This window comes from Lithobates pipiens, unplaced genomic scaffold, assembly GCF_037356315.1.
Source record: "Lithobates pipiens isolate NorthernLeopardFrog02 unplaced genomic scaffold, aLitPip1_a1.2 Scaffold_25, whole genome shotgun sequence".
In the NCBI taxonomy this organism is placed as follows: Eukaryota; Metazoa; Chordata; class Amphibia; order Anura; family Ranidae; genus Lithobates; species Lithobates pipiens.
Genome location: NW_027507787.1, coordinates 98,091,865 through 98,118,924, shown reverse-complemented (window position 1 = coordinate 98,118,924; position 27,060 = coordinate 98,091,865). Strand labels below are relative to the sequence as shown.

Below are 27,060 nucleotides of genomic sequence, written 5' to 3'. Positions count from 1 at the left end.
ACCCAAAAGTGGAACTTACACTCATTTGTCTCCTCACGCCCTCTGGTGCCATGTTTGGCACCTTTCGGGGGGCAGGGGGGAGCGGATACCTCAACTCCCTCCTCCTTCTTCCCTCACCGCCAGGCCCGTAGGAGAGAGCAGCGGTGCCTCACACATGTGCAGTAGAGACCCGGTATGAAACCGTAATGCTACACTGCTGGGTTCCCTAACTAGCAATGGCGGCGGCAGCACCCGACAGCTGATGGAAACATCAGCTGCGGTGCCGACATTGCTGGACTCCAGGACAGGTAAGTATTTTATTATTAAAGTCAGTAGCTGCAGTGTGTGTAGCTGCTGGCTTTTCATTTTTGCAGGGTGGGTGGACCTCCTCTTTAAATTCTGGTTTGTAACCAGAGACTGTTACCTTATACAATGGCAACTGCTGACTTTGTATACCAAAAATGTTTCTAAATAAAGATCACTGGAAACGGAAAGTCAGCAGAGCTCTCCCTCATTTACTAAGCTCTGGAGCAACTGCACTTGCAGAGTGCATCTGCACTTTGCAAAGTGCACAGTCTATTTGCCTTTAGTATATCAACGCATATGCATTTCTTCATGACCAGTTGTTGGAGGCAATCTCAAGTTTTGGAAATGAAATATAAAGGGGGCTTTCGTGTGGATTAATTTGGTACTTAAAGCCTAAACCAAACTTTCTTTTTTTTAGTTGTTTTAGATATTTAGATGTTTGGGAATAGAATTACCATTTCTGTTGAGCTCTTATTTCTCTCTAAGGTCCCACTGGGGATATTTTCCTTAACTTTGTGTGGAGATCGGGTTTAAAACAACCGCCGTACATGAGTTATTCAGCTTACAACCTAATGTATAACTAGCTGTTGACTAAATTTGAGTGTCCAACACACAATAAAAAAATTTATGTTAAAGGCTTTTTTTTTCAAGGGGGGAAAGTTGGGGAAAATCATCCAGCTCCTTATTGAGTTCCTGAAATAGTGGTGTGCTACTTCTTCTTGTCAATTCTGCTCTGCTTTAAAGTGGTCACTAAAGTTTTCAGGAAATACTATTGACATCAGGGATTACATCACTGGGTTTCCAGTTTTACTAAAATCTGGAGGCATTGTAGCTACATTGTATTATAGAGCACTCTGTAGCAGGATCGGAAGACCAGGAGCCAGGGGCGTACCTAGAGCATTTGGCACCCGGGGCGGATCCTATATTTGGCACCCCCCCCATTAAAATGTAAAAAATACCCCACTGTGCCCCCTGCATCCTTCAATTTCTCTTTGTCACTACTGCCTACCCCCTCTCCACAACTGCACCTCTGGACCCCTTTACATTACACAGCACCCTGCATCTCTGGGCCCCTTTAGATTACATAGCACCCTGCCCTTCTGGACCTCTTTACATTACATAGCACCCTGCACCTCTGGACCCCTTTACATTACACAGCACCCTGCACCTCGGGACCCCTTTACATTACATAGCACCCTGAACCTCTAGACCCCTTTACATTACACAGCACCCTGCATCTCTGGACCCCTTTACATTACACAGCACCCTGCACCTCTGGACCCCTTTATATTACACAGCATCCTGCACCTGGGGACCCCTTTACATTATATAGCACCCTGCCCTCCTGGACCCCTTTACATTGCATAGCACCCTGAACCTCTGGACCCCTTTACATTACATAGCACCCTGCATCTCTGGACCCCTTTACATTACACATCATCCTGCAGCTCTGGATCCCTTTACATTACACAACACCCTGCACCTCTGGACCCCTTTACATTACACAACACCCTGCACCTCTGGACCCCCCTGGACCCCTGTACATTACACAAGACCCTGTACCTCTGGACCCCTTTACATTACACAACACCCTGCATCTCTGGGCCCCTTTACATTACACAGCTCCCTGCACCTCTGGGCCCCTTTACATTACACAGCCCCCATTCGCCTCTTGGCCCCTTTACATTACACAGCCCCCTGCACCTCTGGGCCCCTTTACATTACACAGCCCCTTCACCTCTGGGCCCCTTTACATTACACAACACCCTGATCCTCTGGACCCCTTTACATTACACAACACCCTGCAGCTCTGGACCCCCTGCATTTTACACAGACCCCCCCTTCAGTGCAAACCCCCCCTTTAGTGTAGCCCCCATTCAGTGCAGACTCCCTCTTCAGTGTAGCCCCCCCATTCAGTGCAGCCCCCCTCTTCAGTGCAGCCCCCCTCTTTAGTATAGCCCCCCGTTCAGTGCAGCCCCCCTCTTCAGTGTAGCCCCCGTTCAGTGTAGCCCTCCTCTTCACTGTAGCCCCCATTCAGTGCAGCCCCCCTCTTCACTGTAGCCCCCCATTCAGTGCAGCCCCCCTCTTCACTGTAGCCCCCCATTCAGTGCAGCCCCCTTCTTCAGTGTAGCCCCCTTCTTCAGTGTAGCCCCCTTCTTCAGTGTAGCCCCCTGTTCAGTGCAGCCCTCCTCTTCACCATAGCCCCCCATTCAGTGCAGCCCCCTTCTTCAGTGCAGCCCCCTTCTTCAGTGTAGCCCCCTGTTCACTGTAGCCCCCCATTCAGTGCAGCCCCCTTCTTTAGTGTAGCCCCTTGTTCATTGCAGTTCCCCTCTTCAGTGCAGTTCCCCTCTTCAGTGCAGCCCCCCTCTTCAGTGAAGCCCCCCATTCAGTGCAGCCCCCCTCTTCAGTGCAGCCCCCCTCTTCAGTGCAGCCCCTATTCAGTGCAGCCCCCCTTTAGTGCAGCCCCCCTTTAGTGCAGCCCCCCTTTAGTGTAGCCCCCCTCTTCAGTGCAGCCCCCCTTCCTCAGTATAGCCCCCATTCAGTGCAGACCCCCCCCATTCAGTACCTCAGATCAGCGCGTCGCAGTGGCACATGCTCAGCAGATCCCCTCCCCCTGTTTACACATAAACAGAGAGGAGGGGGAGGTGGCTGCTCGGCTGTGCCTGCCTGTGTGACATCAGTGATCACACAGACAGACAGCCCGCGGCCGCGAGAGGAGGGGATGGAAGGTGCACCTGTGTCACCCTGCACCCCCCGCACACCCCCTCCCCCTTGTTGCATCACAGCGATAGCTCGCCTCTCCTCTCCCTGCCTGTGCCTATCACTGTGTGCTGCCGCCTAATCCCGCAATGCTGGCACCGCTATAATCGCGGAGGGGGTGCCGGCCTGACACCCCCCCAGTGTGTAGTACCCGGTGCGGCCCACACCCCTCGCCCCCTACTTAGTACGCCTCTGCCAGGAGCTAATGGATTCATGTCCTGGGCGCAGTGCTGGATTGACAGCTGGCTTTTCCTACACCTACATCTGCCAAACATGCAAACAGCAAATCGCAGCTAATGCCATATTACCACAGTGAATATTAAATATTATCATGAAAAAATCTTTTGTTTTATTCTTCCTCGCAGGAGGTTCTCGCTTTCATTTCAATGTTGGTTAGCCTTGCTGTGTCTATTGCTGCAACATTCCTCATAAGTAATGACAATGGTTGGACTATCAACCTGGTCTCTTTGTGTGAAAATGTCTCCCAAAGCCGTTATCTCCCCCCACAAGCCGCAAGATATTATCAGCCATCAGAATGGGAAATGGAGAACTGCAAGAGAGGCTTTCATCAAGCCCAGGTATTGTGTCCCAGGTACTCTTGTAAATGTTGTTGGTTTTACATCTGGCAAAGAATTATTAAAACTCAAGGTATATAGGATGATGGTGATTGTGATATTAGGGCTCAGCACAGTACGCCTCAGTATTTAATCATCAGTACCAAGAAAGAGACACTTCAGAAACAGCAGTAGTTTTATGTACATAAGTTACAGAAACTGAGAGCATCGAAAGGGGTCAGATGGGAAGGGTCACTTTCACTGCCACACACACCAAGGTCCTCAGGTCATGAATCTCTCCTTAGCAGGCTGTGATCAGGCCTTGAACACCACTGCCGCTGCTCTTCGCACTTATTTAATTTAATGACCACATAAGATTTACCAGGCTGCCACATCTGGGATATTCTCCTTTCTCCATTCAATACAAATTGGCTGAACAACTCGCCGGCCTACTGTTGCTTAACTCCTAAAATGCTAAAAGAGCAAGCACATTGAAGCTAATTTTTCAGGCACCGGGTTCTTTTCTTCACTGGTGTAATATATTTGGACTTAATTTATAGGACTTTATATAGCACACTTTATTCCACTTATACTACAACACTGCCTCATGTTCTAACTTTTGGTGGAATATGTTGGTGAAGACTTTTCGCTTTGCTCTGAATAGGAAAAATGGCAGTATATCATTAGAGGTTCCCCAAAACAGCTTGAGTGTCAGCTGATTCAACAGGAGTCCACTGAAGTTCAAGCAGAGGGTGTCCTGCAAACATCCCTGAGTTGGGTGAAAAATGATCAGCCCCTTTTAGTCCTCCACATAGCAGCACTTGAAGGAAGAGGCAGCACTAGCAGTCAATTGGGCTCTGATGTAAAGACACAAGCTTAGCAAGGAAAGAGAGCAGAGCCAGTAGTGTGAGCTATAAGTGTGTTGCTGTTCTTTCATTGTCCAATCAGTAGCCTGCAGGTAGGGAGGGGACACTAATATATTCCTTTAAGGTAATACACCTTTAGTGGTTCCCCTGCCACTTTATTAAGCTGCTGTGGATGAAGAACATTTCTGGTCCTTCCAGATATGTGATGCATGTGCCCCACTCAGCTTCCTGTAATGTGACAGTGCTGGTACTTGGTGATTGGCCCATACTGTCATATGGGATGTATAGCCAACCGTCATATCTACAGTATGTGAGCTTTAACTAGAGTGACTCAGAACTTACACATGCCTTCATTTCCTCGTATCCATGCAGCTGAACAAAGTGGGGGGGGGGGGGGGGGGGAATGGTAAAGGAGTATATGCTGCAAGGGAGGGGCAACAAATTGAGCCTATTGCTTTGCAATGCAAGGGTAAAACACAGGTTTGCTTAAAAAAGGTACCCCAGATGTATCCTGACTCTTTGTATCCTACATTACGGTACCCCCCATCCTTTTGCCCCCACTATAATTACCCCAAAAATATACTGACACAAAGGTTGGAGTAAAATGGCAGTTTTCTGCCTCTTTATTAAAATTAACAATTATGTAAACTAATGTTGCTGATCCTTGGAGGCACAAAGGATCAAAATTTTCCCTTTATCTGCATAAACTATTTCAACGGTCCCTGCTGCACTGCACCGACTCAGGGATGAACCACATTCTGCAGATTCACCATTGCAACTCCCTGTTAACCACCATAACTGCCATTCCACTGGGGATTCATACCTTAGGTGTGTCCCAATTATCTAATACAGCAGGTTATTTAAAAATGCCTCCGAAGACCCAACTGATACAGCACTAAGTGTGAAACCTCACACCTTTGTGCCCCCCCCCCCCCCCAAAGACATAATGCTCGCTATACACCATCTTGCAAACCCAGGGACCACAGGTCCGCACCCACCACATTCAGATGGACCCCATCACTGCGGAGATATCATCACGTATCCACTTCTAGCTCCCGATGCCTCACTACGACACCACCATTCCATGCTATAAACCTCCCAACCACCTTATTAACCTTTACTGACGTCCCGTATGAGGTGTCGGCTGGATCTAACCCCCAGGTCATTGCCTCCAGTGTGTATGACCAAGATGTCAGGGGCCCTATCCCATTTCGTGATCCTTTTCACCTCCGGAACCACCCTGCTCCATAACAGCCCTGGAACACCTATGCACCTAATGCTGGCCTGTAGATCTGGGGAAGCCTAGCTGATGACCATTAGGCCTAACATCCACCCTCTTAGCCCCCCAATCAACAAAGGAGTGTCCCAATATCCACACGAGGCAAACATGATAATGACTACACATGCAATAGGGAAAAAACAACAAGACACCCCATTAAACCCAGGGGTATTAAATCAAGCGTGGAAGCGAACATACATTTTTAACCTGTCTGACTCCCACCTGCCGATACGTTTTAAAACTGCACTATCCAATCCCCACCGGGCTGCCCCCGTGGCCGCCCCAATGCAGAAAAAAATGAGAGGTAAAGCTACTGGTCTCAAAGCCAGCAGCTGTGAGGTAGTGCCGTAGAATCGACACAACCTGAAATTTGACAAAGCAGAACCATTCGAATGGACGAGAAATGACCCAGCCACTATTGGGCGAAGCCGTAAGTACTCCACCAATGCGGCAACAGTGCATATGGGCAAACCAGGAACCTGTAGAAACCTAATGTGTGCACCTTTTCCCCCTTGATCCATCTTAGATCAGCAGATAAAGACCATAACAGAAGAGCCATCGTAGAGTATGTCCGCCGCCAACAATCCCCCACGGGCAGCCTTGGACAGGCTAACTAGCTCACCCAACCTAAGGGATCCATAAAAGGCCAAAGCAAAAGCCACCCAGAATAGCACATTTTCTAAGCTGGACGAACAAAATCATCTACAAAAACAATGATTGCAGGATAGCAAAAATAATAGGACGGCAGCCGTCTGGCCATCGAGTGCCCTTCCAATAACCTCTCAAGGCTTGTCTTATCAAAAAATCTTTGGTAAAATTGTGAATGCTCCGCAATTTAAACAGGAAGGCCAGGCCAGGCAATTTTCGGTTCATGGCAGAAATAGAAACGCCAGCCACAAAACACAGACAAACGAAATAAACTACCAGATGTCTAACTTGAGAACTATCCATGTCAACCCCCACCCAATGTAGAAGCTCTCTCCATTCCCTCCAGAAGGACCATGTTGACTCGTTCAAGGAGCTTCGAATCAAACTGGTGGAGAGTTCAACGCAATCCGCCACAGCTGAAGAGGACAAGGGATTCCCTGTTGTTCCCTGCCAGATGCCAACTCCTGGGACCTGTCCAACTGAAAGCGTGAGAGAGCGTCAGCCACCATATTCTCCACTCCAGGAATACGCACAGCATATAGAAAAAGATTTTTACGAAGACAACACAAAACCAGATATTGCAATAGATGTATCTGCAACCTAAAAGGTGAAAGCTGCGCTGGTAAACCAGTAGTAACCGAAAAGCAGACTCAATATAGGTTTTAGCCAATAAGGCACCCTTATCGTAGTGCCATACCCAAAACACTGCAGCACCAAACGAGGTATAAGACACTGCACACGCCTCGGGATCAAAAGCATCATTAACCAAACCGCCTTTAGGAAAAGAAAGATGGTGGATCAGGCATAACTTATTGGGCTCCTTCTTCAGAGCGAAAACCCAAAGACGAGACAATCAAATTATCCAAGGGGGATGAATAAAAGGGACTGCACATGTAACATAGTAAAAAGATAAAAAAGTAGTGATGCGCGGTACTATGACAGGAAATTGGCCTAGGAGGCTAATAAATTCTATAGGCACTAAGATTGTGAGTGATATATATATTCCCGTATAAAGTAAGAGAAGGTATATAAAAAGTTGTGCGTATTTTATGAGGGGGTGGTGGAAGACTCTCACCACTATAGCATAATGATGTTCAGAGTAAGAGACAAATGTAATAAATAAGCATAAAAAAAGGAAAGAATCACAATACTTAGAACTAGTGATCCCTAATGCGATTTGTTAAAACTGACAGAATCGCATAAAGTGCCAGTGCTAGACGATAAATAGAATCATGGAGGTATCTACTACACCATAGAGTAAATAAAACAATATACTTAAAGCAGTCACAAAGAATAGTGAATCGCAATGCGATTTGTTCAAGCTGACAAAATCGCATAAAGTGCCAGTGCTAGAAGGTGAATGGGTACGTGAAATGTTCTGCTACACTATAAGGTAAATTGAATAATATATATAAAACAGTCACCAACTCAATAAAACATATGTGCAGGAAGTGGTGGGTTGTAGCTGACAAAAGTCGCATAAAGTGCTAGTGCCACAAAAGTGGTAGAACAAGATCCGTGCGGGTGTCCTCTACCATAAAATAATCAGAACAATATTCATGCGACAGTGAGCAGCTCAATAATTCAATTGTGCAGAAAAATGACAGAAAATCAAAGTAAACGCATAAGCAATATTGGTGTTAGGGGAGTAAAGAAAATCCCTCAAAATAATCAAAAAACTGTGTACAATACCTACAAGAAATTATATAAAAAATTAAACAATAACATTTATCGGAGTGTGTCCATTCTGCTTTGTGCGATAACCAGTGGCGATTATGTCAAAAGTCGCATATATCAACAAATCGCATATAGTGTCAGTGTCTGTATATATGTGCACAGAGCAATATAATCGGTGATAGTGGTGAGAGAGGTGAGTATATCCCACGTGGTCCTGTGTGGTTGGAGTATGGGTGTCCCCTTACCTTACAGCTGTAAGGTAACAGCATGTGATATATATATCCTCAGAACTCCTGTTCTTTATCCCTCGAGGTCTTGTCCCGATATCCACAGATCCTGGTATCCACAGATCCTGGTATCCACAGATCCTGGCGTCTCCTGCCTATCACGCTGTGTTGGTCCCTTTAAGTATTTGCTCAGCCGCACTCAGCGTGGGGGGGGGTGGTTTACCTCGACAATTGGTGCGTATGTACGGGGTTAAAGAAATAAGGAGGAAGGGAGCCCCATAGTGTAGTAATTTTTAACACATATGATGATTTATTACAGCAAAACAGTTTTGTACTCACAAGCATGCAAGTTTCATATGCAGTGTATAAACGAGCCTCGAGCTCGATTGCGTCACTTCCGGTAGCGTCCCGACGCGTGTTCGTCACGGTCACGGTTCCCTGATGAAGTCACGCCGCCATTCCCGGTGCTATTCCCACCAGAGATGGGGCTGCACTCTCGCAGGTCTTCCTCCTCTCCAAGACCTGGGTTGGTGTAGGGTTGCGTCCCCGTCCGCAGAGCTCCGCCCTCGCCGTGGATTCCTTCCAGCTCCCATGCCTGAACCAGCCAGAGGAGGCTGGGCTGGAGGGTCCACGTCCGGGCTCCCTGCAAGGCGCTGAGCTCGCAGGGACTATGAGGGGCTGAATCGCTCTGTGGAGCGTGCCCGTCAAGCGCGTCTCAGCTGTATACCAGCTGGATCAGAGGCAGTTGTCCCCAGCATGGCTGTGATCTGGCTCTGCAGCCAATCAGTCCCCATGGCATCCGCAATCGAGCGGAGCTGTGCTGCCAGGTGCCGGGAATCGGACATCACAGAGCCGCAGAGGAAGGGCATTTGATCAGAACGTTTCTCCTCCTCGTGTGTTAACTGGATGTCCAGTTCCCCCTGACCCCCCTCACTTCTGACTTCTACAGTCCCTCCCCGACGCATGCTGCCCAATCCACTGTAGCCCCATGTTGCCTGACAAAATATATTAAACCCCACTTGCCCGGTGTTCTGCCTAATAGAGTCCGCCCATCAAATGGTGTCCGCTCCGTACTGCGCATGCGCAGTACGGAGCAGACGAAGCTTCGGAAAAACTCCGAAGCTGAACGGCGCCTGCGCCGTGAGTGGAGGTGGTAGCCCCACCATCCAAGCGGACATAGGGTTGTGGATTTTAGAGGGCCCCTCGCGGGCGAGCTTCGCTCGTCACGCTTCGGGCTCGGCCTCGCTCCGCTCGGCTCTTTTTTATTCTAACTCTATGTCCACTTGGATAGTGGGGATAGAACCTGGACTCACGGCGCAGGCGCCATTCATCCTTGGCAATTTTCGGAATCTGTGTTCCTGTGTACTGCACATGCGCAGTACGCAGGGGACACTATCTGATGGAGGACACTATTTTACAAGACACCGGCTTCCCTGTGCTCCTGTTGCTAGACCTACGCTATTTATTTATTTTTTCGCTTCAGGCTAAACTTTAAGCATTTAGATGCTGAGCAAGTATTCACTCTGTTAATTTGAAAATAGCTTTTACTGTACAGTATATCAAATTGGAAACCAGCAGTCTATAAAGTGTGAATTCAATTGGCCATCAAACTTTTTCATTAAAGAAAACTACTTCCAGCTGTTATTGACAAAAACTGAGATAAGTCCGGAGTTGTCCCGTATAGTGTTTGACATGCTAATTGTCTTCCCTTTTCATGAACAGAACTTGCTGTTTGGCTTGGATGTAATGTCCTTGCTTCTGATGATCTGGGGTCTTTGTATTTCCTCTATAACTCTGGGATACAGACTGGAGGTGGTTCTCGCTGCTTGTAAATGTGAGGTAAGTGGCAACTTATTTAATGAACACATAATGAATTAGAACATATGAACTGAAAAGCATTTATTGCAAAAAAAAAAATTAAATCAACCAAAAGCCTTTCATAGGTCAGAAGCATCACCATCTTCGGGGCTTTTGAGAAATATATGGTGGTTCAGTGATGAAGCAAGTGTCAAGGTTTCCATTGTAGAACATGCTGCTGCGTGACACTATGAAAGTCTTTAGATCGGTGGCCCATACACTGTGCAAAGCAATGTCCCATACACTGCGCAAACCAATATTACCAAAAATCAAGCACCACCTTACCTACCAATTTTCTTTACAGTAATAATAACTTGAGAGAGGTTCTATTCCTTACACATTTTACTGAGAACAGTGTTCTGTTGCACCCTTGGCTGCAGATTGCCTTTCTGAATAAAGTGGCTACCATTTGCTTTCTCAATTTAAATTTTCTCAAATTCTGAACTAAATTGAACCACACTGGTGGATTACTTTACAGTTTCTGGTATACATGTATACATGTATACATGTATTATCTGTAAATTATGTTTTTCCTTTTGAGCTGCTTTAGTAAAGCTGAATATATAAATATTCAATTTGTTTCTTATTCTTTTTAGTTCCTTTGCACACAAAAAAATACGATTTTTGAAGCGAACAAAGGAAGTGTGACAGTGTAGACCAATGGTCTGCATACTGCGGCCCTTTGCTTGCCTTTATCTGGCCCTTTGGGCACTGTTCCTCCCACTGACATTGATAATAACAATGGGGCATAATTCCTGTCACTAACACCAACATTGGGGCACTAGTCCATCCACTGACACCAATGATGGGGTACTATTCCCCTCACTGACACCAATGATGGGGCATTGCTACTGATACTAGGACATTTTCTACACCTATTGGCCACAGCCTGGCCCCTCTAGACCAGTGTAGACCATAAAGTGCCAAGACTTATCTAATCCGCCCTGCTAATCTGCTACACCAGACCTGTTAAACACACAGAACCATAAGCCACAGGGCACACATGAACCTCCACTGCCACAATTCAATGGTCATTACTGGGCCAGCCAATAACTAGGCTCGATGGCTGTCATATCTGCAGCCCCTGTCAGGGGTTTATGTGGAGTAATGGGAAATGCAATATCTTAGAACTGCCATCAGAGCAAGATGTGAGAAGAAATCTTCCAATGGTCACACCTGCTCTGGTGACAACTGCCTAAAAAGGAAATTCTCCTCACTTTGTATAGTAACAGGAAATCGCCCCACCAGGACAGAGACAGCAAAATCTAACAGCAGGGGCTTTAACCATTGCCTGCTTTAACCATAGGTAAAGAAAAGTTTGGGCTTCATATACGCTTTAAGGTAAGGTTAGGAACCTTTTGGTGCCTCATTCATAGTTTGAAATTTACCTCCTTGATACAGGTTCACCTCTAAAATATTATCATATCATTATGAAGGTGATCACACTCACACAGGTATAGCTAAAAGAATAAATAGACTACATTAACTTTAAGAGAAAATAATATTTAATGGTGCCTATCCATGGCAGCATACCTGTGACAAGCTCCGCTTTGGCTCCTCCCTCAGGACTAGTGAATATTATAAAATAAAAGGTTAGTACAGCCCCCGCATTCTCCTTTTTTTCCTCATACCTCATGGCGGTGAATTCTGGTCGGCATCCTTACCTTCTGCATTCGGCAGCTTCCATCTGGGTTCAAGCCTCTCCCGGACGCAGTTCCTTCTCTTGGGCAGCTAAATGCGCTTATAAGGTTGGAAGTCCCTTCTGTAGGATCTTTTGGGACAAGCAGTTTGTCTCTTAAGTAAGAGCTTTATCTGCAGTTTGGGTATTCAGGCTTCAGCTCATGGCAGCAGAGGTAGCAGCTTTTTTCTATTTTCCTTTCTGTCTCTCCCTTCCCTCCTGTCCTCCTTTTCTTTCCTTTTCCCTTTATCTTAGGCTTGTAATTTGTCTCTTGCCTCTCCTTTCCTCTTCCCTCCTCCCCAAATTTCTAGTTGCGTTCCCCTGGCTCCCCATACCCCCCTTCGTCGGCTCATTCCACCACTCGGCACATGTGCGGTGGATTTGGAGGCTCTGGCGGCCTTTTTTACAGAGGGCGAAGTGTCCACTTTGCCCTTAGAGCGTCAGGGGAGAAGCGTGCCCCCACTCCTCCTCCTCCTATTTATCTCCCTAATAGCCTCAGTGGGATAGTTTCATAGTTTCATAGTTAGTAAGGTTGAATAAAGACACCAGTCCATCCAGTTCAACCTGAGTGTCTACAATTGTCCCTGTACATTGCACACTTACATCAGTCCCTACCCTCAAAGAGCCCACAATCCAAGGTCCCCATTCATATACTAGGGCCAATCTTTGGAGAGAAGCCAATTACCAATTAGCCTACCTGCATGTCTTTGGATTGTGGGAGGAAACCGGAGTACCCGGAGGAAACCCACGCAGGCACAGGGAGAACATGCAAACTCCAGGCAGGTAGTGTCGTGGTTGGGATTTGAACCAGCGACCCTTCTTACTGCTAGGTGAGAGTGCTAACCACTATACCACTGTGCCGCCCGATGCCTTTGGCTGTGAGGAGAACTGCACTCTGGAGCTCCAGGTTATACCCATTCTTCTAAAGGTAGGCAAATGATTTAATGTATGTAGGTATATATATATATATATATATATATATATATATATATATATATATATATATATATATATATATATATATATATATATATATATATATATATATATATATATATATATATAATGTAGATGGATAATATATATATTAATTTATTTAAATAAATGTAAATTAATAAATTGAATTAATTGATCATTTGCGGTTCCAAAAAAAAAAAAAAAAAGTAAAAGGGGGGGGGAAAGTCATTATTTATGCAGGTAAATTCCTTTTTTTCCTCGTAAGTTAGGGCATGACCAGTTGACGCTTCTCCGCTGACTTTTTTCCTAGCCGTTGCCTCTGCTAAGCCGCCTAACATGAGCCTTTCGCCGCCCCCTCAAGATCCTACTCTACTCCCAAGGTAAGGACCTACGTCCAGGTAAGTCTTGGAAAAAAAAAAAAGAGTGCACTGAGGATGGTACTTTTTGTATTTCAGTCCTGTACGCCAGAAGACGTCTAAGAGGACCTCAAGGCGATATGAAGATGACAACGACTCTAGTCACAGTAGAGACAGGTCGCCCAGACGTGGGAATTACAGAAGTGGCAGGAAAGCTTCGGCCAAGAAGCGCCGTCATTTGCGCTCCCCGAGACCTAGACCCACTAGATGTCAGGCCTGTGGAGGCACCCCACTTCCGGACAAAATGATTTGTTGAAATTGTCTTAGAGACTCTGCAGCGGACAGAGTCTGAGGGCCTGCAAGTGGCGGATCTCCTTAAAAAGGCAGTAAAGGACTCCCTTGCGGAATTGGTTGCTACAATGCCGACGCAACAACCAGCATCCCCTCCTCAGGAGCAGATGGCTGAGGCCTCCATTCCCGGGCCATCCACGAGTGGAATTTTTCATCCGACGCCTGCATCTTCCTCTAAGCATCAAGATGAGATGGCCATTTCAGAGGAATCTTCTGATGACCTAGATGCCTCCGGCTTTGCCTTCGCCATGGTCCAGCCTTATGGACAGGCGGTTAAACAAGCGATCGGCTGGGAAGAGTCCAACACGGAGGTTAAGAAGTCAAAATCATACTTCCCCTTTCTCAAGCGCCAGATCTCCTTTTTCCCTCTTATGGAAGAGATCAAGGAAGTGATTGAGGAAGAATGGGGAGGACAGAAAAGAGATTTTCCACCAATCGCTTGGGAAAATTATACCCTCTCTCTGAGGCGGATTCCGCAATGCTGGAGGGCTCTCCAGTGGTCAATGCCGCAGTGGTAAGGCTGGCAAAGAATGTCACTTTGCCCCTGGAAGATTCAACTTCTTTCAAGGACCCTCTGGACAGAAGGATGGACCTTGACCTTAAGAAGGCTTATCAGATGGCAGGCAATGCCTGTAAACCTGCGATAGCCCTGACATCAGTGTCTAACGCATTACGCGTCTGGACGGATAATATAGAGTCGGCAATCCAACAGGACATCCCAAAGGAAGATATAATTAAGGCCTTAGATGAGCTGAAGCTCTCAGCGGACTTTATTGGGGAAGCCGCCATTGACTCAATTCGTTGCTTCGCAAGGGCAATGCTCCATTCAGTAATGGCCAAAACGGGCCCTGTGGCTGAAACCGTGGGCAGCGGACATTGCCTCGAAGCAGAACTGGTGCAAGATACCTTTTGACGGTAAAGCCTTGTTTGGGGAAAAGCTGGACAAGGCCATCTCTCGGGTCACTGGCGGAAAATCAGGCCTACTTAGCCAAGACAGACGATCCAGACGCTCCAGGTCATTCACACCCAGGTTCCAATACTCCAAAAATAAGGACTATCGACAGTCCAGGTAAGGGAAAGGCTTCAGGCACAATTGGAAAAGCACACAGTCTACGTTTCTCAAGACCCGGAGACAGAGGCCAGTGCCTACCCCACAGGATTCAACGAAATCCTTTTGACGCCAGGCCAGCCCAAGTGATCCCTGTAGGGGCCAGGTTAAAACAGTTCTCAAAGATCTGGGAACAAAAGTGCAGGGATCCTTGAGTAGTTGCCACGGTCAAACACGGCCATTTCTGGTCTTTTCTAGACAAACCTCCCAAGGACTTTTTCTCCCCGACAAGGGTATCAAGGTCCCCTCAAAAAGCGGAAGCGCTAAAGCGATTTCTTCTCTCCCTGCAGGAGCAACGAGCAGTAGTTCCAGTACCTCCATCCGAGGGATTTTCGGGTTTTTACTCCACCTTGTTTCTAGTCCCCAAGAGAAACGGAGGGTGGAGACCCGTAATAGACCTAAAAAGACTAAATCGCTATATTTTTCTAGAAAAATTCAAGATGAAGTCACTACAGACAATTATTCGTGTAGTCCAACCAGGGGACTGGATGTTGTCAATAGACCTGCAGGACGCTTACCTGCATATACCCATACTCCCTCCTTTCCAGAAGTATCTGAGATTTGCGGTGGGGCAGGTACATCTCCAATTTCAGAGCCTTCCATTTGGCCTCTGCACGTCACCAAGAGTCTTCACAAAGACCCTGATTGCCATCATAGCCCCTCTGAGAGAATTGGGGCTTCGGGTATATCACTACCTGGACGACCTTCTACTCCTGGCGAAGGATCCAGCCCAGTTAGTGGAGCACAGGAGCATCCTCTTTTTTTTATAAATTCTTTATTTTTTCATCTTTTCTTTCCATAGATTTCACATTACATTTCGTTATACATCTACAACTTTAACAACTATAACAATCTTATAATATTTCAATCCATACCTCAATTCCACGTCATCCTCCCCCCCTCCCTCACCCTTCCCTCCCAGAAAAATCAATAAATAAATATACAAACTAAACCCCCCCCCCCTCACTCCCCCCCCCCCCCCACCACAACCCGCCCGCTCTATCATATTTCAAAATACTTTACATCATACTTTCTCTATAATTTAGATATGGAGCCCAAATCTTCTGATATTTCTCATCTTGATCTCTCATTGTCATTGTTAAATTTTCCATTTGTTGGATTTCTGCAATTCTCTGAAACCACTGTGCTCTAGCTGGAGGGCTGCTTTTTTTCCACAGAACCGGAATACATGCCCTTGCTGCTATCAATAAATGTCTCAGCAAAGAATTTTTGAATCTTTCTATTGCCATTGGGATGTCCAGCAACAGAAAAGTTGCCGGTTTATCTCCCAGGTCAATTCCTGTAATCCTTACAATAGTATCGGCTACCATCTCCCAGAACACTCTAATTTTTGGACATTCCCAAAATATATGTAATAATGTTCCCTCTGCTCCATGACATCTCCAACATGTCTCTGATATCTGGGGGTACATTTGATGTAACACTTTTGGTGTTCTATACCACCTAGTAAGGATCTTATATCCCCCTTCTTGATATCTGCTTGCCATCGAGGCCTTTTGATTAAACAACAGCATCTTATCCTTTTGTTCTGGGGAAAACGTAGTCCCTAAGTCTCTTTCCCAAGCCTGCAGAAAGGGCAAATCTTGTGAAGTCTCCTGTTCTATTAACATACTATAAAAATAAGACATCAGATGTCTCAGTTCCTCTCCTTTCAAACAGATCTCTTCAAACTCAGTCAATGCCCTTATTTCTACATATACTTTTGATTTAGATCTAATAAAGGCTTCTAATTGCCTCATTCTGAAAGGATCTAGCCCTAATGTCATTCCGTTTTCAATATCTTTTTTAGTCATTAACCGATTGCCTACCGAGAAATGACAAATTCTGCTCATGCCTCTGTCTCGTATTGTTTTAAATTTTGGATCTGTCATTCCCGGTAGAAATGCTGGGGTACCAAGGATAGGAAGGAGCGGACTGGGAATTCTTGAAATAGATGTTTTCTTGAATACTCTTTTAGTTATTCGTAATGTCTCCCCAAGTATTGGATGTTTTCTCATTCCTATTGGTATTTCTGTATCTGGAATCCACACTAATCCTTCCAATGGGATATCTATCGCTGCTTGTTCTGTCTGTATCCACGGTTTTTCGTTTTTAAGCCTACACCATTCCACTACTCTAGTTAAATGTAAAGCTTCCTGATATTTTATTGGGTCTGGAAGTCCTATCCCTCCTTTTCCTTTGGGGAGTACTAGAATATCTCGACGTACTCTTGCTGGTTTCCCAGCCCAAATGAACTTCATAAATCTTGATCTAAGATCCTTAAACAAACTTGGAGGGATCTTGATCGGTATAGTTTGGATTATGTATAACAGTCTGGGCATCACATTCATCTTAATAATATTGGTTCTCCCGAACCATGTAAAAATCTCTTTGTCCCATTTTTGAAGATCACTTTTGATCTGTCTTTCCAATGGGATATAGTTAAGTTCGAACAGCTCATTTAGATTTTTTGACATTTTTGTTCCTAAGTAACTTATATATGAATTCGTCCATCTAAAATCAAATTGCGTGGATATTGCTTGTAGCTGAGACGAATCTATTTCTACCCCCATTGCTTCTGATTTTCCATAATTTATTCTAAAGTTGGATATTTTCCCATATTCTCGTAGCTCCATTAGTAAAGATGGGAGAGATGTAATTGGGGACGTTACAAAAAAGATCAAATCATCTGCATAAGCTGCCAACTTCTGATCTTCATTTTTTATTTTTACCCCCCTGATATCCACATTGGCCCGTATTTTCCTTAAAAAAGGTTCTATTGTCAAAATGAATATCAGGGGTGAAAGGGGGCATCCCTGGCGTGTTCTATTTAAAATGGAGAATGGCTCTGATAATCTGTCATTCACTTTCACCCTAGCACTTGGTTTTGAATATAAGTTTAGGATCCATCTCAGCATCCCCTCCCCCAGGCCTATATGTTGTAATACTGCTTTTAAGAATATCCAATCCACCCGATCAAATGCTTTTTCTGCATCCGCAGATACTATCACCGTTGACTTATGCAATTTTTGTACCAGGTAAATTGTATTCACCACTCGTTGCGTATTTTCTCTTCCTTCTCTCCCTGGGACGATTCCCACTTGATCAGGGTGTATTAGTTCCGGTATCAAATTTATCAATCTCATAGCTAATATTTTTGTGAACAATTTAAGGTCCACATTCAACAACGAAATAGGTCGGTAGCTGGGACACTGAGAGGGATCCTTTCCTTCTTTCGGTATTACTGTTATATGCACCAGTAACGTTTCTGTTGGAATTTGCTTCCCTTCCCGTATTGAGTTATAGGCTTCCAGGAGCATCCTCTTGACAACACTAACAGAATTCGGATGGAAGATAAACCAGGAGAAAAGTCACCTTTCTCCAACCCAGGAGATGGTCTATTTGGGCGCTCTGTTCAACACAAGGAACGGAACAGTGTCTCTCCCACCGCAGAAGGCAACTTCCATTATTCAGCAAATGAAGAGAGTGAGCACGAGATCCTACCTGACAGCCTCAAACTGCTTGAGCCTGATAGGTCGGATGTCGTCATGTATCCCTATGGTCCCCTGGGCCCACTGGCATTTGAGACATTTTCAGCTGGAGTTCCTAAGACTGTGGAACAGACGATATCTATCCCAACCCATACACTTGACGACCCTGATGCTCAGGAGTCTACATTGGTGGATGAAGAAACAGACGCTTCCGAAATCACGCCCGCTAGGGCATGTCGACTGGATCATAATTACTACCGATGCCAGTGCAGCTGGTTGGGGAGCACACTCCAACCAGACCTCAGTACAAGGAAGATGGTCCTTCCATGCAGCAGGCATGGTGTCGAATGTCCTGGAGCTCAGAGCAGCCTACCTTGCACTACTAGCCCTAGAGTTCGAGATTTCGGGGAAACCAATTCTCCTCAGGATGGACAACAGGGCCGCAGTATCCTATGTGCACCGACAAGGGGGGACGCACAGCAGGTCCCTCCTGAACGAGGTGGAACCCATATTCCTCTGGGCAGAAAGGAATTTGAAGGACCTAAGGGCAGTCTATCTGCCCGGTCATCTCAACTCGAGGGCAGACAGCCTTTCCCGCAGGTTCGCGGATACCAACGAGTGGTCCCTACACCCGGAAATCTTCAACTGGATAGTGAACCAGTGGGGTCCCCTCGAGCTAGACCTCTTTGCGACAGCATTCAACACCAAGCTTCCAAGGTTTATCTCGAGGCTTCCTCACCCCCAGGCGGAGGCAACAGATGCCCTCTCAGCCCCTTGGGCATGCAATCGGGCCTATGCCTTCCCTCTGCGGCCCCAAGACTTGTGAGGGAAACCTCGACGGTGATATCGGTCCTACCATATTGGCCAAGAAGGCCTTGGTTCCCCACAGCAATGGATCTGAGCACCCGACCTCCAGTCAAGGTTCCAATAATACCTCTCCTCCTGTCGCAAGGATGTCACACCCATCCAGATCCCCGCAGGCTGGACCTTCACATCTGGCAGCTGAAAGGAAAAGGTTCCAATCCCTAGGGTGCTCCGACAAAGTAATCGCAACCCTGCTCAAAGCAAGAAAACCATCCACGAACGACATATACGATAAAGTGTGGAACAAGTTCAGGGCCTTCATGCTTGACAGAAGCTGTGATCCAGGTTCCTCATCACCCTCTCAAATTCTTGAGTTCTTGCAGACAGGCCTGGACCTAGGTCTTGCATTAGGTGCATTAAAGGTGCAGGTATCAGTGATCTCAGCAGCAACCAGTAGAAGATGGGCAGAGGATCCATTGTTAATCCAGTTCTTCAAAGCTGTCAGAAAGATCCGACCACCAACCAAACAATCTTTTCCCACTTGGGACCTTGCCGTCATCCTGGAGTCCTTGGCCAATCCACCCTTTGCCCCTTCGGACTCGGCATCGCTCTGGAATCTAACCTTGAAGTTAGCCTTCCTGATAGCTATAACCTCTGGCAGACGAGTTTCGGAGCTCCAAGCTTTAGGAGCAGATCACGATCACATTATATTTTACCCAGACAGAGTGGAACTCAGAACAGTGCGAGGGTTTATTCCCAAGGTCGCATCATCCTTGAACATGTCGGAACCTTGGGCACTCCCAACATTTTCAGAACAGGACTCCGGTTCTCTTCATGAGCTAGACATCGCCTCCACTTTGAAATGCTATCTGCAGGCCACAGCATCATTCCGGGCTTCCATCAGACTGTTTATAATTCCCTGGGGTAAAAACAAAGGAAAGGAGGCATCAGCAAGAACGATTGCCTCATGGATCGTTAAACTCATCCACAAGGTGTACAGGACGAAGGGACTGGATCCCCCTTCGGCAGTCAGGGCGCACTCCACCAGAGCGGTTTCTGCTTCTTGGGCAGCAAGAGCGAATGTGTCGATCGAGACTATTTGTCGGGCAGCGACTTGGTCGTCCCAACATACATTTCTGAAACATTACAGGGTGGACCCAGGAGCTCTCTCTTCGGTGGAGTTTGGCAGACAGGCAGTCACTTCGGCCTTCGCTTCTTCTAAATAATAATTTCTTTAAAATAAACCTCTAAGCATCCCACCCGTCTCAGCTAGTTATTTGTCACAGGTATGCTGCCATGGAAGCACCAGGAAAACAGAAAATTGTACCATACTTACCGTAATTTTCTTTTCCTGGTGCCTATCCATGGCAACATACAATCCCACCCTCGGTATTCTATATTACGGAGAATGCGGGGGCTGTACTGACCTTTTATTTTATAATATTCACTAGTCCTGAGGGAGGAGCCAAGGCGGAGCTTGTCACAGGTATGCTGCCATGGATAGGCACCAGGAAAAGAAAATTACGGTAAGTATGGTACAATTTTCTTTTTTCTTTTTTCATTTTATGTAAACATGTAAAAAAAAAATCAATGTAACCACTTAAGGACCAAGCCTCTTTCTGAAATTTGTTGTTTACAAGTTAAAAACTGTTTTTTTTTGCTAGAAAATTACTTAAAACCCCCAAACATTATACTTTTTTTTTTCTAACACCCTAGGGAATAAAATGGCAGTCATTGCAATACTTTCTGTCACACCATATTTGCGCAGCGGTCTTACAAGCAAACTTTTTTTGGAAAAAAAATACACTTTTTTTAAATGAAAAAATAAGACAACAGTAAAATTAGCCCTTGTCACGCTTCAAAATTGTGCCCGCTCGTGGAATGGCAACAAACTTTTACCCTTAGAAATCTCCATAGACGACATTTAAAAATTCTACAGGTTGCATGTTTTGATTTACAGAGGAGGCCTAGGGCTAGAATTATTGCTCTCGCTCTACCGATCGTGGTGATACCTCACATGTGTGGTTTGAATACCGTTTTCATATGCAAGCGCTACTCGCGTATGCGTTCGCTTCTGCACGTGAGCTCGGTGGGATGGGGCAGGTAGAGAGGTAGAGCGAGAGAGGTAGATAAGGAGAAACAGCAGTACAATGCTCTTCCCACTAAATGGCTGTGCAGGGAGGGTTTGCGTGTGACCACAAGTCTGATCATTGGAGGACAGCACACTGAGTGCTCAGTACAGCCAGAAAACTGACCACACTGTGCTCTCATGCCTAGTGTGTTCAATGTTTAATAGGAAAGGAAGGGGACTGCCAGGAACACCAGGAATTTCACACAAAGGAAGCAATACAAAGAGAACAGGATACTTTTTCATACAAGTACATTGTACAGCAGGTACATATTGGGAATATGAAACGTTGTAGTAACATATTCTTTAATGTTTGCTAATATTTTAAAAGTCTTTTTCTATGTATGTGAAGCAATGCTTTCTCATTGGATATACAGACTCTGCTTCCACTTTGCAGTGTTACACAGTGATTGTGCTTCACTCCTTAACGCCGGAGCCTTGGAGGACCGAAACGACATCATGACATCACTTCAGCTCCAGGCTGGAAAAACAAAAAATGAAAGGGAAAATGTCTGCTTTTATCTTTTGCTTTTAAAGGTAAAGAAGAGATTTGAAGCCTTTTTGACCCCATATCTCTGGATGTCTACATTTCCTGTAATAGGAATAAGGGTTGGTTCACACTGATGTGATGCCAGACGTTGCATGCGATTCACACCACATTGCTGTGCAGACCACATGCACTGTCTGTGTGATGCGAAATCAGCCATACAAACTGTATGGCTGAATTTGCATCGCATTTGGACCAAACTCGTGCAAGACCCTTTTTTTTGTCTGCACCAGAATCGGATCGCATGGGTGTGAACACCCATGCGATCCGATTCCTGCCTGAATTCACAGTTCGCACTACAGTCTGCAAACCAATGTGGAGGTGCCATTAACTTTGTATTGACACCCACAGTGGTTAGCAGAGGGCAGTGTGAACTGCTGGCGATTCAGGTGCAATGCGGGACTCCGCAGTCCACACTGAATTTGCAGGGTTTCCCACATCGCACCTGTGTGAACCGAGCCTAAAAGTGATCACAAAGAAATGTAAACGGACAGTGTGAAAAGAAAAAGTAAAATGAAAAAAATGAAAGCACGCAGAAGTGAACACTTACGTAAGTCGCGCATGCATATGTAAACGGTATTCAAACCACACATGTGAAGTATCGCCATGAGCGAGAGCAATAATTCTAGCGCTAGAGCTCCTCTGTAACTCTGAAGAGGTAGGCTGTAAAGGCTTTTAAATCATTTGACTATCGAGAATTTTAAGTACCATAGTTTGTCCCCATTCAACGTGCTCATTTTTAAAGTGTGACATGTTAAGTATCTAGTTACTCTGCGTAACATCATCTTTCATATTATACAAAAAATTGGGGCAACTACAGGCATACCCCGCTTTTACATACGCAATGGAGTTTATTTACTAAAGCTGGAAAGTGCAAAATTAGGCTCACTTCTGCATAGAAACCAATGAGCTTCCAGGTTTTATTACCAAAGCTAAATTGCACAAGCTGGGGGTAGAAGCTAATTGGTTTCTATGCAGAAGTGAGCCTGATTTTGAACTTTTCAGCTTTAGTAAATAAACATCATTGTGTACTTAAAAGGGGGTATGCCTGTATTGTGTGTTTTTTGTTTTGTTTGCTTTTTATTCATTAAAGTGTATTTTTTCCCAAAAAGTTGTGTTCGCAAAACTGCTGCACAAATACAGTGTGACATAAAAAATTGGAACGATTGCCATTTTATTCCCTAGGGTCTCTGCTAAAAAAAAAATGTTATAATGTTTGGAGGTTATAAGTAATTTTCTAGCACAAAATGCTGATTTAAACTTGTATACAAAAAGTGCCAGAACACCTGGTCTTCAAGCGATTAATCTACAAATCTCTGTTTATTACAATACCAAAGATATGCTTGTAAAAGTATGAATGTTGTGTCAAAAAAACTTTTCCTATTTTACAGAACATGATAAGGAGAGAGGATCATAATGAATCTTCAGTGATACCAAGCCCTACTGAGGAAATCTTGATTGCCTAAACACATGGTATCTGGCCACTCTGCCCTCCTGGCACATAATCCACACTTTTGCCCTTTCGGTAAAATTCATTAGACACTTCCTATAAGATATGATCTCACCAATTTGTTCACATATCAAAATATTTAAATGTATCTGTTTTATTTTACTTCTAATAAAATTACAAACATCATTTTAAAAAGCGTTATGTTCAATGTCCTGTAATCCCTTTCTACATATCATACAATTCCACCAGCCACAAACAATACTTCAACTTCAAATCAGCATCAGCATTAACAGTGTTAATGGTGGCCAAGGCCGGGACAAGGGGTGGGCAGGAGGGACGGCTGCCCCTGGCGCAATGGTTTATTGCAGGGGTAGGGGGCACCCTGGCCCTAACCCTAAGGGAAAGGGGGAGCCGTTTGGCATCTTTGCCCTGGGCGCTGGATGACCTTGTCCCGGCACTGATGGTGGCAGCATGATTTCTGAAATAAGTGAGAAGAGAATAAGTAAGAAACGCTCCAATATTCTGGGGTATATTTACTAAAGGCAAATAGATGGAGCATGTTGTAAGTGCAGTTGCACTCTACAGGGAAATTCATGCCAGAGCTTATTAAATGAAATAAGGCTTCACTTTGCAAAGAATGCCCAATCACATGCAAGGAAGAAAAAATAAACAGCATTTTTTGCTTGCACATGATTGGATGTAGAAAGTCAGCAGAGCTTCCTCTCTTTTACTATGCTCTGGGGCAAATTCCCTTGAAGAGTTCAACTGCACTTGTAAAGTGCACAGTCTGTTTGCCTCTAGTAAACCTAACCCCATGTATTCCTCTCAGCGGAGTGATCACACCCCACATGTATATAAAACAGTGAATGTACTGTGTTCCAGACTTATCCAAGCTTTAGTGGAGAACATAACATATCGCTTTTTCTTAACACATGGCGATAAAGTTTACCCTGCAACATTCAGCAACAGAAACATACAGAACATGACTGAAAATCAGCATTTACTGTAAAACCATGTGACAACGTGACTTAATTACATAGTAGGTTACATAGTAGGAGAGGTTGAAAAAAGACTCAAGTCCAATGCGTGTGGCTAATTCTGAATCATGAAGAGCAAAGCTGGAAATTTTTGGCAAGTATATGGTGGGGGATTCTACACTGACCCCCAATGTTAGGGGGAATTTGCACTGACCACCATGTAACGGGGGATTTTACATCACCCATCAATATAAAGGGGGATGTTTACTGACACCAATATAATAGGAGCATTTACACCAACCACCAGTGTAAGGTACAATGACCTCCATGTAAGGGGGAATTTACACTGACAACCATGGTTGAGGAGATTTGTACTGACCACCAATGTAAAGGGGGATTTACACTGACTACCAGTGTAAGGGCAATTCTGCATTTACCACCGATATAAAGGGAAATGTACACAATGTCATGAAGAATTTACACTGACAACCAATGTGGGATTTTACATCAATAACCAATAAAGGGGGGTTTCTACACTGCCCACCAATGAAAGTGGGGATTTACACTCACCATCATTTTAAAGAGGGCTTCTACCAGGAAGGGAGGATTCGAAACTGACCACAAATGAAAGTTTGAATTTTCTTTACCAATTACTAATATAAAGAGGCGTTTCTACACTGGCCACCAATTTAATGGGGATTTACACTGACCATTAATGTAATAGGCGCATTCACAGGAACCACTAATGTAAGGAGGGATTTACACTGACCACCAATGTAAGGGGGACCTTTACACTGGCCACTAGTGTAAATAAAAGGATTCTACACCAAGCACCAATGTAATGAGAAGATTTACACTGACCACCAATGTAACTGAGGCATTTAGCCTGCGTTCACATTTGTGTGTGTTGGGAATGCATGCAAAATCGCTTTCCTAACACCCCAGAAACATGCTGCTCTTGTTAATGACACCCTCATGCATCTGCTGAGATGTGCGCATTCACATGCAACCCATTTCAAGGTGCTGTGGCCCCATGTTATTTTGAAAAAGGGTTCTACCTCCAATTTGCTTACTTTTGCAGAACAGGCTGTTGTTAGGCTTAATGACCACAGTTGTGGGCAGGACTATCAAGCATGCTCTTTTACCTCCCCATTGGGCAACTATCAGCAGAAGTGATGGTGGATATGACCTTAGGGGGCATGATACACATATGAATACCTCCTCTATTTACATATCAATGCCGGTCTGCAGCTATTTATATATTAATGCCACCACTATTTACATATCAATGCAGGTTATTTACATGTAAACACAGGGTCTGCTGGTGAGTCATCTGTACATGGTAATAGGCAGAGCTGGACAGCATTAGTAACAGAACTTCACAATGCGATATTAAGACACAGTACAGGACTAAAACTTCAAGGGACAAGGGAATGTGAACTGGGATAGTTGGCAAGTATGAGGCAGCTGCTTTGAGCCCCACAACAATGATGGGGCCCGGGGCAGATTCCCCTTTTGCCCTGGCTAAAGATGGCACTGCATGGTGTAGCCCACCAGGTGAGTTTACAGCAACAGCATTGCGGCTCCTTCCATGGGCTGCACTGCATGGATACAGCAGGAGCATAGACATATTAATATAAGGTCAGGTTCACACTTTCTCAGTGTGTCAGCATGCATGTTAACTCACCTATCATGTGTTTTAATATGCATTGCACCAAGGCAGCACATTCATAGGCTGTCAACGAACCCCATTGTAGCCAAAATTGTATTTGACCCTTTTTTAGAAACATGACTCATGGTAGTGGTGCACTGCAGTGCAGGTACATTGGGGTGCCATTCAAAAGCATGAATAGCATTATTTCCCAACACATTAGTGTGACCCTGGCCAACTTTAACCACTTGCCGACCGCCACACGACGATATACGTCGGCAGAATGGCACGGGCAGGCATATGGGCGTATATATAAGTCCCTGCCTGCCCGCGGGTGGGGGGCCCGATTGGGCCCCCCCCGGTGCCTGCGGCGGTCGGCATTCCTTCGAGAGCGACCCGGGATGAGGGGGCGGCCATTCATTCATGGCCACCCCCTCGCGATCGCTCTCGACGAATGGAAATCCTTTGTGACATCACTTCCTCTCCTGTAATGTAAACACAGGAGAGGAAGTGATGTATTCTCTCCTCCGTGTCGGTATTTTTCGTTCCGGCACCGAGGAGAGAGGTTCGGTGAGTTGCACCAACACACCACACATACAGTAGAACATGCCAGGCACACTCACACCCCCCCTTTACCCCCCGATCACCCCCCCAATTACCCCTGCCCCCCCAGTCACAGTGACACCAATTGCTTTTATTTATTTATTATTTTTTTTTTTTGCATTGGTGTCATTTGTGACTGTAATAACTGTTAGGGCAGTTAGGGTTAGCCCCCTTTAGTTCTAAGGTACCCCCCTAACCCCCCCAATAAAGGTTTAACCCCGTGATCACCCCCCGTCGCCAGTGTCACTAAGGCTGGGTTCACATTGCAGCGGTTTGAGAACGGATGTGATTCGCACCGCACTGCAGTGCAAATCACATCCGATCTCTGTGCGATTCGAGTTCAGCCATACAGATAGTATGGCTGAATTCGTGTCGCACCCGCCGCACCCGCCGCAAACTCGCACGGGACCCTTTTTTTGGTCCGCAGCAGAATCGGATCGCATGGGTGTTCACACCATGCGATCCGAGTTTGCAGATCGCACTGCGATATGCGAACTGATCTGGGGGTGTCATTAACATTTCACTGACACTCCCAGCAGTTCGCATAGGGCAGTGTGAACTGCCGCCGGGAGGCATGCGATGCGGGAACCCGCCGCGGATTCGTGGCGTTCCCGCATCGCTCCAGTGTGAACCCAGCCTAATAAGCGATCATTTTTCTGATCGCTGTATTGGTGTCACAGGTGACGCTAGTTAGGCAGGTAGGTATTTAGGTTCGCCGCAACTTTTTATAGCGCCAGGGACCCCCATATACTACCGCATAAAGCCCCCTGATTGCCCCCTAGTTAACCCTTTCACCAGTGATCACC

The 27,060-nt window shown here is 45.6% G+C and overlaps 1 protein-coding gene across 1 annotated transcript in view; it reads left to right on the top strand.

The window, feature by feature from the left end:
- The window catches only part of LOC143930443 (uncharacterized), a 74,569-nt gene extending 51,351 nt beyond the window's left edge, over positions 1-23,218 (top strand). Inside the window, exons 5-7 of the mRNA XM_077454762.1 lie at positions 3,411-3,623; positions 10,019-10,135; positions 22,965-23,218. Coding sequence (XP_077310888.1) covers positions 3,411-3,623; positions 10,019-10,135; positions 22,965-23,039 — 405 coding nt within the window. The 3' untranslated portion in view covers positions 23,040-23,218. The remainder of the gene's footprint in view (positions 1-3,410; positions 3,624-10,018; positions 10,136-22,964) is intronic.
- The last annotated feature ends 3,842 nt before the right edge of the window (positions 23,219-27,060 follow it).